Source organism: Kogia breviceps, chromosome 9 (assembly GCF_026419965.1).
Source record: "Kogia breviceps isolate mKogBre1 chromosome 9, mKogBre1 haplotype 1, whole genome shotgun sequence".
In the NCBI taxonomy this organism is placed as follows: Eukaryota; Metazoa; Chordata; class Mammalia; order Artiodactyla; family Physeteridae; genus Kogia; species Kogia breviceps.
The window spans coordinates 15,127,492-15,141,847 of record NC_081318.1 but is presented as its reverse complement, the minus strand read 5'-3'; the positions used below and the strand labels follow the sequence as shown (position 1 = coordinate 15,141,847).

Sequence of the window (14,356 nt, the reverse complement as noted above, 5' to 3'; positions counted from 1 at the left end):
GAGGGTGCTGCTCAACATCCTTACGATGCACACACAGCTCCCCACATCAGAGAATTATCTGTCCCCAAATGTCAGTACTGCTGAGGTTGAACAGCCCTACCAGTTTAGGGGGACTTGAGACTGTGCTGGGGGTTCAGCAACTACTCTTGTTTTATATAGTTTCATTATGTGTTTCCAGTTTCAATGTAGTACTAAGTGAGAACATTCAATAGGAATTAAATACAGTTACTAATTCATTTTACGAATGTGTATGATCTCAGGACCTGTTACTATGACAAGTGTACACCCACCAATACGTTCACCTAGTGCCTCCAGCGTTGGGAGCCGAGGAAGGTAAACTGACTTAACTTATTCTCTAGTCTATAAAATCTGTAACTAGATTTCTCTCGCCGGTGTTCAGCATGCTTTGGTACTCAATACATTTTAAGCAGTTTCCCTTACTTTTAACTTTTAAGTGAAATGTTTAATAATTATTATATATTATATGTTAATGTAATAAATCAATGAGTTTAGTAGAGTACAATTTTATCTTTAAAGATACAAAAATGTTTATTTGTTGAAAATAAAATACATTTGACTTTAGTATAATAGCAAGGAAAAAACAGAAATGAAGTGTGTGTAACACACTGCACTATATAGGAACATGCACAAATAAAAACTTAGGGAAAACAAATAATAATTTTATACTAAAATTGGTGTTGTGACATTTCTAATAACCAAACATTGATTCTGTTTTACAGTTGTTGAAATTGTATTTTAACTTACTGTGTTACGCACCTACTCATAATGCTTGCAAATTTCTCCTAGATAGTGAACCCAATTCTTACTTTCCTAATTGTGTGGAAGTAGCATACTCTGAAGGGGATAAGTTTGCCTTTAATCCTATGAGAACATAGTAGCTATCTGTAAATGGCTTTTTTGTTGCACTACATTTTTAAAAATAGCAGAACACCAGTAAATTATGAACCTAGTTAATTATCTTCACACTTTGTGACAGTAAATCGTTAATGTGAGCCTAGACTTCTCTTTGTCACTGACTAGAGAAGGAAAGGAAAATCCTAAAAAAAAAGATGCTAATTCTAAGATAGTTCTAAGATCTGGCTGCCCAATTTTAGAGCCTCAGGATATTGAAGTCAGTTTTAACTCAGGTTTTATTTAAATTTATTTAAATACCTTTCCAGGTATGTAATCAAAATGTAACCATTTTGATAGGTTAATATGTGGAACATTTTTTATACATAAATGAAACTTTTGTATACAGCAGATGCATTTCAGTTATGTATCATTTATTGCTGATGTAACATAGTTACCATTGCTGTGAAGATACAGCATTACTCTGAAAAGCTATTATTATACCTTGTTTTAAGATACTTAAGGTAGCTTTCTTAGATTTTTTTTTTTCTTTCTTTCTTTCTTTTTTTCTTATACTTATAGCTCTGGCTCTTCCAGCAAACCAGCAGGAGCTGATTCTACACACAAAGTCCCAGTGGTCATGTTGGAGCCAATCCGAATAAAACAAGAAAACAGTGGACCACCTGAAAATTATGATTTTCCTGTTGTTATAGTGAAACAAGAATCAGATGAAGAATCTAGGGCTCAAAATGTAATTATATTATGATTGCAATACTACTCCTATTTGAGGGATAGGATGAGAGAAACTTTTAAGTAGCTCGTAGGAGATAAAAACTATTATATTTAAATCTTTCAGTAGATCAATACAAAAAGATGGATGGCAAACGGGGAGAAGAGTTTGAAAAGTCAGAGGTTAAATGAAGAGGTTGGGCTTTTGAAAGAGAGAACAGAGTAAAACACATGGAAGGTAATTGCCAAAGCAGTAAGTAATACAAGGAAACTTCCTGTAACTGAAGGGCATGAGCATCTGAATTGAAAGGGCCTACCAAGTACCAGAACAATTAAATGAAAAAAAGACTCAAGTCATATCCTCATCGATTTCAGAATACCAGTATTCTAAACAGGTTCTAAAAGCTTCCAGAGGAAAAAAAACACCTTACATAATGGATCAGACATCATAGTGTCACCAAGTCCTCAACACAGACTCTCAAAGCTGGAAGGCAATAGAGAAAATATCAAAATTGTGAGGAAAGATATTTTGTAGCCAGGATTCTATACCCAGGCAAATTATCAATTATGTGTAAAGATTACATAAACATTTTTAGACATGCATGCAGATTCTCAAAAACCTAATTCCACGTACTCATTCTCAGGAAGATATTTGGGAATATGCTTCATCAAAAATGAATTAAACCAGAAAGAGAAAGACATAAGATCCCATTTTTGAGATCTAACACAGAAGAGAGGCAAAGAAAAGGGCAGCTGGTCCCCAATGCAACAGCTCCTCCAGTACACCCTGTAGGAGGAGGACAGAAGACTCCATTAGGAATGTATGTAGCAGGAGAAAAATGCTTTGGCAGTATTGAGAAACATTTTATGACCCTCTTGGGGATTGTGAGAATGACTTAGATATCTAGAAAAATAAGCAAATGGATTAAAATTTTAAATATGGTAATTATTGACTCACAGGAAAAACAGAAAGTTAGACAAAAAAGGAAGTGTAGTCATAGTACATTCTGTGGTTATGCAATGAATAGTCTATAGTCATAATGATATAAACAAACACCTGAATACAAATTTAAATAAAAACTAGATATAATCAGGATATAATGTGAATATGCACTTGACCAAAAATTGATTTTTCAGGATACTTAACCAGTACAGCAATGATACTGACCAGTTGGAATAGATGCTGGCTATACACAGTTATACTGGCGCCTACCAACTAAAAAGAAATCAGTGTTTAATAAAACTATGTTCAGAGGATGGTATGAATGGTGTGTGTAAGTATAAGGAGGGTGTGGAGAATCAGGAAGGAAAAATCTGATCTTCCATAGAAGGGAAAATATATACATTTAAAACTGAAAATATGTTTAAATTTGAAAATCTGAAAAGTTATAATATAAGCATACTGTTTAGAAGTATAGAGGTAAATAGCAGAGGAAAAAGCTAAATAATTTGAAAATAATTGCCTCCAAGGAATGATATTATATACCTGTGCTTTTAACTAAATCTACATTTATTACTTCAAAATTTTAAAAAATGTTTAAAGGAGATAATAGATTTTGTTATTAATTTGAAATTTTCACCATTCTAGGCTCAAACATAACATTTAGGTTCATTTTAAAGTTATTAATGGCACTTGCAGAGGTGAAATTACTTCTAAGAAATTAAAGCAGTATACCTTTTTATGAATGATAAAAAAATCTATAGGCCTGTTTTGTGTTTAGATATACTTTGAATTAACAGCTCCAGTAAAATGCATTTATAGTTCACGTGGTTGACTTCTACACTACCTACCCATTTCTATAGCCATCAGCAGATTCAAAGATTTTCCCTATGTTATCCACACCCTGTTACTGCTGGTGATCTTCTGTTTTGAAGATATTTTTCAGTAGAGGTCCATGTCTCCTTTACCATTCGGGACAGTTAGCAGTAAACGTATTCTGGTCTCATGCAGATTCACAGACTCCTTTGAAATAACCAGGTGCGCATGAGTGAGCTGACTGCAGTCCAGAATTGCAGTAGTGCTAATAAAGAATGGCGGTTTAAGATACCCATATGCATATGTTAACTCTTTCCACTGCAGACCAACTATCCAAGAAGCATACTCACCTCCCTGCTCTTAAATAGCAGTCAGAGCTCTGCATCTGAAGAGTCTGTGTTAAGATCGGATGCCCCCGATAGCACAGGAGATCAACCTGGACTTAACCAGGAAAATTCCTCAAATGGAAAGTCTGAGTGGCTAGATGCCTCGCAGAAGTCACCCCTTCACGTTGGAGAGACAAGGAAAGAGGATGACCCCAATGAGGACTGGTGTGCGGTTTGTCAGAACGGAGGGGAGCTCCTGTGCTGTGAGAAATGTCCCAAAGTATTCCATCTCTCCTGTCATGTGCCCACGCTGGCAAATTTTCCAAGGTACGATGGTGCTTGCTTCCCTTTCTTACATTCTTTCGTTATACATAATAACAGCAATAAACTTTTGGTGATCATTGTAACATAAAACCTTCGTAAAAACTTAAATAGAAGTCCACTTGGCGTAAGTGCTTACACCAAAATTTTCAGCACAGGGTTTCCCATACCCTATCTCCCATTCCCCGTGCTTCTCTCAAAAACCTAGTCTGTTAATGATGAGAAAAAAAAAATGACTGGCCCTTTAAATTATTATAAGGGAATTACCATAAAGTGTTGTCCTTATGCACAATCCTGCCATAATTTAGTGCATCTTATTTGCCAGGCATTGAGCTGTATTGTTTACAAATATCTTGAGTAAATTCTCAAACAAACCCTATGAGACGATGATGGTCATAGAGAAGAGCCATTGGGTTGATATCTTAGTTCTTCAAAGGCTGTAGTTTTTTTGTTTGTTTGTTTGTTTAAGTGAGCCTTGCCCCCAAGACTTTTTTTTTTTTTTTTTTAATATTTATTTATTTATTTGGCTGTGCCGGGTCTTAGTTGCAGCATGAGGGATCTTTTAGTTGTGGCATGCGGGCTCTTAGTCGCAGCGTGCAGGATCTAGTTCCCTGACCAGGGATCGAACCCAGGCCCCCGCATTGGGAGCCTGGAGTCTTAACCACTGGACCACCAGGAAGTCCCTTCCAAGGCTGTACTTTTAAATATTTATAATTTCAAACTTAAAGTTATAAGAACAGTACCAAGAGTGCTTCTTTTTCTTAAATCATTTGGGGGGAAAGGTCAGTTGTGCCTCACATCAGCCATAGATTAATGTGTGTGTTTATTTTTTTTGTTTATTTTGTGTATATTTCATGCCTCCTTAACTAGGCTAACATTTACCACTTAGGCCTGTGAACTCTATTTCTGCTTGCAAGCTCGCTCAGCATGGTGCCACGCACATAGCAGATGTGTGCTAAATCCTCAGTGATTAACACTGATGCCAAATACATAATTCCGCATAATAGATGGCATGGAGGGAGGTGGGAAAGGGAGGTGGTGAAGAGAGCACTGATGCATTAGGAACTCAGCCAGATACTTTATTCCCCAACAGTGGAGAGTGGATTTGCACTTTCTGCCGAGACTTATCTAAACCAGAGGTTGAATATGATTGTGATGCTCCCATTCACAACTCAGAAAAAAAGAAAACTGAAGGCCTTATCAAACTAACACCAATAGATAAAAGGGTAAGTTTCCAACCTAGGCTGTTAAACAGTTGTTTTGGTTAGATGCATTACTGTAATGCAAATGTGCCTTCATCAAAGAAGTGTATATTCAGTCAAATTTTATACTGACTTTCTTCTTTAGTACTCTTTTTCCACAAAAATATAACAATCTTAAATAATGGCAGATTATTTATGTGGTCTGGACTTTTAAATTTAGTCTACCTTACCTTTAGTCAATTTCGGGTTTGATTCAGATATGTTTTCTTCCTCAGAATTTGTTAAGAATTGGCACCAAAAAGATGGGTTTTTCTGTTTATACTCTTCCTGGAAACAATTACATTCTTTCACCAAATGGTACTAGATTTATACTTCAAAGCTAGCTAATATATTTAACTGTAATTAACATTTAAAGCTACTATGTCAACACTTCTTTATCACTAAAGAAGCTCCTTTGCTAAATTATTAAGTAGAACAATCAGTATGAAAGTTGTCGTGCAAGAGAGAGCTGAAACATGCACTGCCACTGCTACACAGTGTTTATTGGGGTAAACTTGTAAACAGAGGAGTAGCAGAGTACATGATGGAACCATCTGCATTCAGAGAGGGGTCCTTAGGACCCAACACACCATGGAAGGGGCTCCACCTCTGGATCTCAACATATGGATGTTCTTCTGTTAATTTGTGCACTATTAATAATTCAGTACACAAATTGGAGAAGAAGTGGCACTATATTTTTAAAGAACTTCAGATAGGTTTCTAGTGATACAGCTTTTGTTCCTGTAATTATAACGACTGTTCTCATATATGACATGAGATGACACCCCAAAATGTCAAACAGTACACTGTAGTCAATGATGAAATGGACAGCAAAGCTCCAAGTATCAATATTTTTCTTGTATTCATCTGGTTTTAACTTTTATTCTGATACTTTGAGACCTGTAACGTTGTTGCTAAAAATTAGCCGTGACTTCATTATTTCATTATACTCTCATTTTATTTATTTATTTATTGCTTAGAAGTGTGAACGCCTACTTTTATTTCTTTATTGCCATGAAATGAGCCTGGCTTTTCAAGACCCAGTTCCTCTAACTGTAAGTATGGATGTTATTTTGTGCTTTTTTTGTACAGTGGGATGATTTTTCTGAAACTTGATTTATGACGATCTAGTTTCTGTACCATTTTTCAATAGTAAGTTTCTTACATTAATCCAAATCTTAAAGCACATTAATACATACTGCATGCTTTAACATTAAGCACATTTTAAGGTTAACAAACTGGCCCAAAACTTCTTTTCTGATATATTCTTTCTTCTCATCTCATGTATTTTACCTACTATTCTCTGGGATGATTTCTATCAATTGTTTCTCTCTCAGGAGTTTTAGGTATATATCCTAAAGCTTTTGGGGAAAAAACTTGCCATTTGAGATAAAGACCTCTCCAAATCTCTGTACACATTTTGATTTTTAGATCCAAACTTCAAGTAATAAGTAGACTTTAACAGTAGAGGAAGAGGTGTGTCTTTGTGTGTGTTTACCATTGACTTCAGAAAGCTTCATATTTAAAATTTGATGTGACTTCAGTGCATAATTTTAGAGTGCTGGAAATGGCCTGCTACTCAAAATGTGTTCTTCTCTGATGTCTGAAATTCCTTTTAAAAGCTAATAGATTTGTTGAACAGTTCAATAAATTTAGAAAATTTAATGCAACATTAGAAAAGAAAACAAACTTAGCAAATACATTGAGCTGATAAACAGTGAACTTCTGTCCTGAAAACAAGTTTTGAGAAGTTGAGATAGGAAAAAGGAATACAGTTGACTCTTAGAACAAGGCAGAGGTTAGGGGCACCAACTCTCTGCACAGTTGGGAGTCTGCATATAACTTTACAGACAGCCCTCTGTATCTGCAAATTCAACCAACCACAGATCCTATAGTAATATAGTATGAATTTAGTGAAGAAAATTCGTGTATAAGTGTACCTGCACAGTTCAAGGATCCACTGTAGATAGTTTTTAGGGGGAAGGGCCCTTTGCACCCAAAAGAGCCAGGGCAAAAATATGCCAGTAAAAACTTTATTCATTTGAAAAGTTAACCTAGAATTTGGCACTTTTTATGATGTTGGCTTATAGTTACATTTGGCATTAATAACAGCAGCAGCAAAATAGCCCCCTTTTTCTTAATATATATCATCTCATTTAGTCTTTACAAAATCCTATGAGATTGGTAGAATTATTTCTATTTGAAATATGAAGAAACAGGTTCAGTGAAATGACTGAACGCAGTAACTTACCCAGGAGAATGCTAGTGAGTAGCAGAGCTGGGGTTCAAACCCAAATTCAAAGCCCACTTGCTGTAACACATGCAGCAAAAACATGTCAAATCTTACTAGAAATAATACTTTTTCTAGTGATGGCTTTTTGTTTAATAATGAAGGAGAATAGTAAGAGGGAAAATGTGGTAAGTTTTTTTCATTAAAAATAACGTGAAGATTTTTGATAAAAGTGACACTAAACATTTACCAATGTGTGGAAGCATGTAGGCACTTGAAAATTTTGCTGAATAGATTTCCTTATCAATGACAAAATAGAACAGAGAAAAGCAATGAGAAAAATCTGAATTTTATACTACTTCTTATAGGATTTATATAGGACCAGGTAGAATTTATTTATTATAGCATCTCATGTCTTTTGAAAGGTGCCTGATTATTACAAAATAATTAAAAATCCAATGGACTTGTCAACCATCAAGAAAAGACTACAAGAAGATTATTCCATGTATACAAAGCCTGAAGATTTTGTAGCTGATTTTAGATTGATCTTTCAAAACTGTGCTGAATTCAATGAGGTGAGAAGAAAAATAAATAATAGCAATGTGAAAGTAATGTTAAACCAAACACCTTACCAACAGACGAGGAGATCAAGATATCTATCTGTGGTAGCATAAATAACCAAAAGTTCGAGTCTGTCAGGGAATGAAAGAGGTAATTAGGAAGACTTTATCCACATGTATATTCAAAGATTTATTATATGGTGACAACTTGAAAACAATTTAGAAAATATTTTTATCTAACCCAGAAGCACCTTTATTTCTTGAAATATGGCACTTCACCAGACTTTAGTCTTTGTGATGTTGATATTAAAATATTAAGAATGTGGTTTAGATAGTTCTTAATTAAGAATTTTCTCAAAAACTTTATCATCTGTTAGTTTATCTAAGCATCTATCAGACTTATAGCCTTTCGTTGATAGTTTGTCCTTTGTATTGGCTACTCATTCCAGAGTTCCATGTTTCATCTAGTTTGTTCTAAAAATACCTGTTAGATGATTCTCCGATTATGGCATCTCTGTGATATCTCTTTGGTAATCCAGATGAGTCAAAGCCTTTTATTTACTTCTTATCTGATCTTCTCTAGATTTTGTCTAGCCCCAGACTTTTGTTTACTTTATATCAAAGCTATACATAAACATTTTTTCCAGAACAATCCACTGATATTCATAATCTTCAGTTAGAAGGGAACAGAAATGTGAGAAATCCACGACTTTATTGACTATCTAAAAAATTTTTTTAATTCATATTTTTATTTGTATTCAACAGCCTGATTCAGAAGTAGCCAATGCTGGTATAAAACTTGAAAGCTATTTTGAAGAACTTCTGAAGAACCTTTATCCAGAAAAACGGTTTCCTAAAGTAGAATTCAGGAATGAATCAGAAGATAATAAATTTAGTGATGACTCAGATGATGACTTTGTACAGCCCCGGAAGAAACGCCTCAAAAGCATAGAGGAACGTCAGTTGCTTAAATAAGCAACACCACTGGCGTGTGCTGGTTTTTAGATTTTTTTTGTTGTTTTCAAAAAACATTTTGTCAGTAATTTAACATCATTACCAAGAAGAGCTTGTGACCACTTTAAGTTTTCAATGTTTACTAGACTCTAATTTCCTTAATAACCCATTTATTTTAAACTTCTTTTTAACAAAAAGAAAAAGAGGGAGGAAGGAAGGAGAAAGGAAGAAAGAAAGAAGCATCAACAACAAAATAAAAAGACATTCTCCCCACTTACTGGATTTCAAACTGCAATCTGGAGTGATAGCAACTATAGAAAGGACATAGACTTTGTTTGAACTCTAAGTTGAAAATTCAATGTGGTTTGGATGTGTGCGTTAATCCATTTTTAGAAAATACCACTACTCATTAACTATGGACCAACCATGAGTTAGGTGTACTGTACGTAAGAGCAGTACTCCAGTGAATATGAGTGTAATAAGAGTTCTATCCTAGGATGCCCACTGGTGCAGCGAAAAAGTAGATTAGATGCTATTAAGAAGGCACCTAATAGTATATCATGTAAGATGGCAATTGTATTAAAGAAAAAGGAAAACAGATGTTTGATTTTTGTTTTTGTTTTTGTTTTTTTCTTGTCTATAGAGGTGTGTTTGGTATAGCAGGTTTTCAAGCCCATTTTTCGTACATTTCTAAACCTACCCTACCTTCTTCCACTGAGGAAGTAAGTGTACTAGTTTGGTTTTGCTGTGTGTCTATGTGTGGTTTGTTGTTTGCTTTTTAACTGTGCAGGTGATCCTTTTATAACAAGACTCATTGTTTGCAGTATGGCTTTTAGTGGAGCTATCCAGAATATGCAATACAGCAGTGTGTGCCGTATTTGATGTAAGGATTCTTCAACTTATAACCCTATTGGGCATTAAATATAAATTCCCCTGAAAGGGACCAGTTTTTGTGGCTTTCATCTGTCTTCATAAATTGGAATGAAATGTGTTATGGAATTTGGGAGCAGGCAACTGGAGGAAATTAGAGTGAAATTTACATTTTTTTCTGAAGCATCTATTTCCCATTCTTCAGAGTCAGAACCTCAAACTGAATCTTTCATCTGACTTAATTCTGGACTTCATTTTCATTCTCCTGATAGAGATACAAAAGACATACCTTCTGAGGGCAAGCATATTCTTAATAGGTCAGACCTAGCTAGTTTACTGACTTTCGTTTATTCCTTTTACTTGTTGTTCAGTATCAAAGACGGAAACTAGGTTAAGATAGACGAAAATTATCGTGCCATTTGCTAATCTAACATTTGACAGTATATTTATATGTGAACTTTTTTAGTTTGCCAAAGTAAAACTTTATTTATAAAACATTAATTGGCTGAGGAAATTTTCCCCTCTAGGCTGATAGAATAAAAATATAGCTGACTTGAAAGCATTTTATCCTTTGGATAGTGTCATCTCCCATGAATTAAACCTAGAGGATTTGCTTGTATCCACATGGCATTAGTTCTTAAAATGGACAATTTGAAAATATCCTGTGGCTAAGTCATTGGGTTTTCAGATACTGCTCAAGATAAAATGAGAAAAGAACTTACTGGCAAGAGCATCTCACTTTCTGTGTAGACTTAGGTTTAGTCCATAATATGTCAGTTATGTACTAAAGGTTAAAAAGTCTTAATCACTTTTCCAAATATGTGTTTCGGGGTAGTTGCTGTTGTTGTATTGTTTTGAATATGTGTTTGACATTTATTCTCCAAAGACTTGAACAAATTTTGATAATAGTGCATATACCACCAATTGTCTTCTTTTGCTCCAGCATTTTTAGCACAGCAGCCGTGGAGCTTTTCCTAATAAGTTTATTGTTTTTATCTTAGAATACTACTCTTACGATAGTTTTTTCTTCAATACTTCTCTCCTGGGTTAAAGCAGGCACCACAGGTAAATTTTGAGGATGATCACAAAGGGAAGTAGCACTTGAGAGAGAAAAATTATAATTTTGTAAATGCATCTGAGGCAGAATTTCTACTAATGTACCCAAAACTTCCACTGTTATTCAGTGCCATATTAATCTTTTCAAACAATATTTTTCTTTCACCTTTATCATTTTTTTGCAGAATGAAAGGCACTTGAAAACCATCTTTCCTGTAATCATACATAATGTATACTAAAAGTGTTTCTCCAAATAACATTTTCTCAATGGTCTTAAAATTAAAGTCCTACGACCTTATTAACAGGTGCCTGTGTGTCCAGGTGGATCCCAGCAAAGTAGTTCTTAAATTATAATAGTAGTAAGCTATAAGATGAGCCTAACTATACCTCATGCCCATTTGGAGAGCATTCCTTTCAAAAGGTCAGTGCAACTCAAGCAACCTTGACCTAAACTTAAAAAACTCCAGTGTTTACCTCTGATCAAAAATTCCAGGAGATTACCCTCTGGATTTAGAACCAATAGCCTCATGTCATATCTGCAAGACCCCCAGTGCTGAACGGGATCACATGATAAGCAGGCCATGTAGCAGCTAGAATATACTCAATCCTGGGAAACTCATCAAAAGCTTTCCCAGGTGCCAAGCATCTGATCTTTCCAGCAAAAAGGAAACCCAGTACACAGTTAGTGACTTACATGGCTTTGGTAGAAGTATAAATGGATAATGTATACCATTTTGAATTCAAAATACTATTGTACATCAGCACCTGGCAATGCACTTATTTTGTCCTTTGAATTAACAGGCCCTGCTTATCTTTTCTGAATGGAAGCGTAAGAAATTGGAAGGTCCTGAGAGGAAAATGTCCTCTTCCCTTGGTAGCTTTATTTTCTTTTCCAAGCTAGAGAATAGACTCCACGTTTTACTACTACACAGTAGTGTAGATGTAATACAACTTAGGAATGCTTTCAAAAAGATTCACTCCACAGTCAAAAGGGTGAGTATATAGCCGATTGCTCCATTTATGAATTTGCATTTCGATTTTCTATGCTGTTACAGTGTTTAAACTTTTAAATTGCAGTGCTTAAAACTTTTAAATTGGGGTTCTGTGGAGAGACTAGTTAGACAATGAAAGAGGAACTCCTCCTTTTGTTGAGGCCTGATCTACAAATGAATGTGAATCCCAACCGTAGGTTGCTGCACTGAAGCAAAAGGTTTTTAGGTTTAAATAGAAGATATATTTATTTTCTGTTTATCTGTATCTGTTATGAATGAGAGAAATTGAGTGATCTGATTGACCACTAAAATTATGGACATAACCATGAGTTCAACCATCTAATTATTGAAATAGAGGCCCTCATTTTAAATAACCATGCATATACATATTTTTTAAAGTATTGTATAACCTCATGTAAGTTAAGAGTTCATGTCTTTTTATTTATATTGCCCCTTCATCTTTGGTGTGAATTTATTAAAATTCACAGGTTGGTGGCTCATGCTCTTGAGTGAGAATAATGCTAACCAATCAGATCACAGATTTCTCTGCCCATGAAGTTTTCGCTTATTGTGAAGGATATCTGAGACAGTAGTCTTCGTTGTTGTTTTTAATTTGGGGGAGTCAACTGGTGCTTTGATTTTAATAAAAATCAGCTTTGATGAATTTTTACTGTGAATATTTTACCACAACAAGGTATTTTTAATGGAAAAATTACTGTATGTCATGCAGTAGAATATTAACTAGTTTGGGTCTCCATTACTGCCTTTGTATGTATGTTCCTCTATAAAATCAATACATATAGGGATGATCTACTAGTCCATCAAATAATAGGAAAACTTTTTTTTAAAACTCTAACACATGGATTTCACCAGCTTTAAATAAGCAAAAAATTAATGTAGCAAACAGGAAGGAAGAGGGTGATAGATATATTCAATTGAGGAGTCCCACCCCCCTGAAAGGAGAACCAAAGATGCCATGAAAAATTCTACTTGTCTGAAACCTATTGGAAGAGGTCGGACTTGGGGAGGTAAGGGTGGGGGCACAAAAAGTGGGGAATTTACAAGTCACTTTGAAAGTTTGCCTGTGTTAATTTCACCTATCAAGTTTGGAAAGTTCTGATTCTCAGATACTACAATTATTTTAAAAATTCCATTTCGAATATTTTCTAGATCTTCCATTGATGGGGGTGGGAAAAGCCTTCTCTTTGATTCTTAAATGTGTTTTTAACTAGAATAATAGTCCTAATTTGAGTCCTAGAAAAAAAACCCTTCCTTAGAAGTTACAAGTTAAACATTTAGCAAAATTCTCTTTCCCACATTTTCAAATAGAAAGGCTATTTTAATATCATCTGCCATATATGAGCATACTTGTGAATGTGAATTCCTTACCCATGTCCTCTACTGCCTTTAATCCAAGACAAGTGAGCCAGAAAATTCAGTCAGAAAACAGTGGCTGAAGCCTAGTTCTCATTGAGGGGAGGGGATAGAATATAAGGATCAACCAGGGTTAAACAAATGTCTCAGCCTTGGAAGGGGAATGTACTGATTTGAGAAGTGACATTTTCCCAAAGAAAATCAGGGCGTTCTTAATAGGAAAGAGGAGGAAAGACGACAAGCTCAGTGAGCCACCAGGTCCCATGCTTTGGCAATGACGCTGGTTCTCTAATCTGATTGTTTAAGGCATTTACTGATGAGGGTGTACGTTAAGAAAGCCCAAGATACAAAAAGTCCAAAATAAAGGTTTTGACGTTCATCTTACAGGAGGATATTTTTTTCTTTTTGCCACTACAGACTGTGCTCTGAAGAGACTTACAGAAATCAAATTCCCTTCTATACATAAAACTGTAGATTCAGACAAATTCCACCTCTATCCTATTGCAGAAAGCAAAATATGCTTGTATAGAGATTCCAGTTGTTACTGTTTTTAATACCTCATCCAGTATTGTCTTTTTTTTAACATCTTTATTGGAGTATAATTGTTTTACAATGTTGTTAGTTTCTGCTGTATAACAAAGTGAATCAGCTATATGCATACATATATCCCTATATCCCCTCCCTCTTGCATCTCCCTCCCACCCTCCATATCCCACCCCTCTATGTGGTTGCAAAGCACTGAGCTGATCTCCCTGTGCTATGCGGCTGCTTCCCACTAGCTATCTGTTTCACGTTTGGTAGTGTATGTAATGTCAGTGCTACTCTCTCACTTCGTCTCAGCTTACCCTTGCCCCTCCCCGTGTCCTCAAGTCCATTCTCTACATCTGTGTCTTTATTTCTGTCCTGCCCTTAGGTTCATCAGAACCATTTTTTTTTTATTCCATATATATGTGTTAGCATATGGTATTTGTTTTTCTTTTTCTGACTGACTTAACTCTGTATGACAGACTCTGGGTCCATCCACCTCACTACAAATAACTCAAATTTCGTTTTCTTTTCTAATGTCTGAGTAATATCCCATTGTATGTATGTGCC

General features: G+C 35.2%; 1 protein-coding gene across 2 annotated transcripts in view; it reads left to right on the top strand.

Annotated features, from left to right (window-relative positions):
- Positions 1 to 9,569, top strand: part of TRIM24 (tripartite motif containing 24) — a 91,620-nt gene extending 82,051 nt beyond the window's left edge. For both annotated transcript variants that reach the window (XM_059074876.2, XM_059074875.2), the window contains exons 13-19: positions 261 to 333; positions 1,435 to 1,603; positions 3,662 to 3,990; positions 5,078 to 5,210; positions 6,206 to 6,280; positions 7,881 to 8,030; positions 8,781 to 9,569. In XM_059074876.2, the coding sequence (XP_058930859.1) occupies positions 261 to 333; positions 1,435 to 1,603; positions 3,662 to 3,990; positions 5,078 to 5,210; positions 6,206 to 6,280; positions 7,881 to 8,030; positions 8,781 to 8,990 (1,139 nt within the window). In that variant the 3' untranslated portion in view covers positions 8,991 to 9,569. The remainder of the gene's footprint in view (positions 1 to 260; positions 334 to 1,434; positions 1,604 to 3,661; positions 3,991 to 5,077; positions 5,211 to 6,205; positions 6,281 to 7,880; positions 8,031 to 8,780) is intronic.
- Positions 9,570 to 14,356: the final 4,787 nt, after the last annotated feature.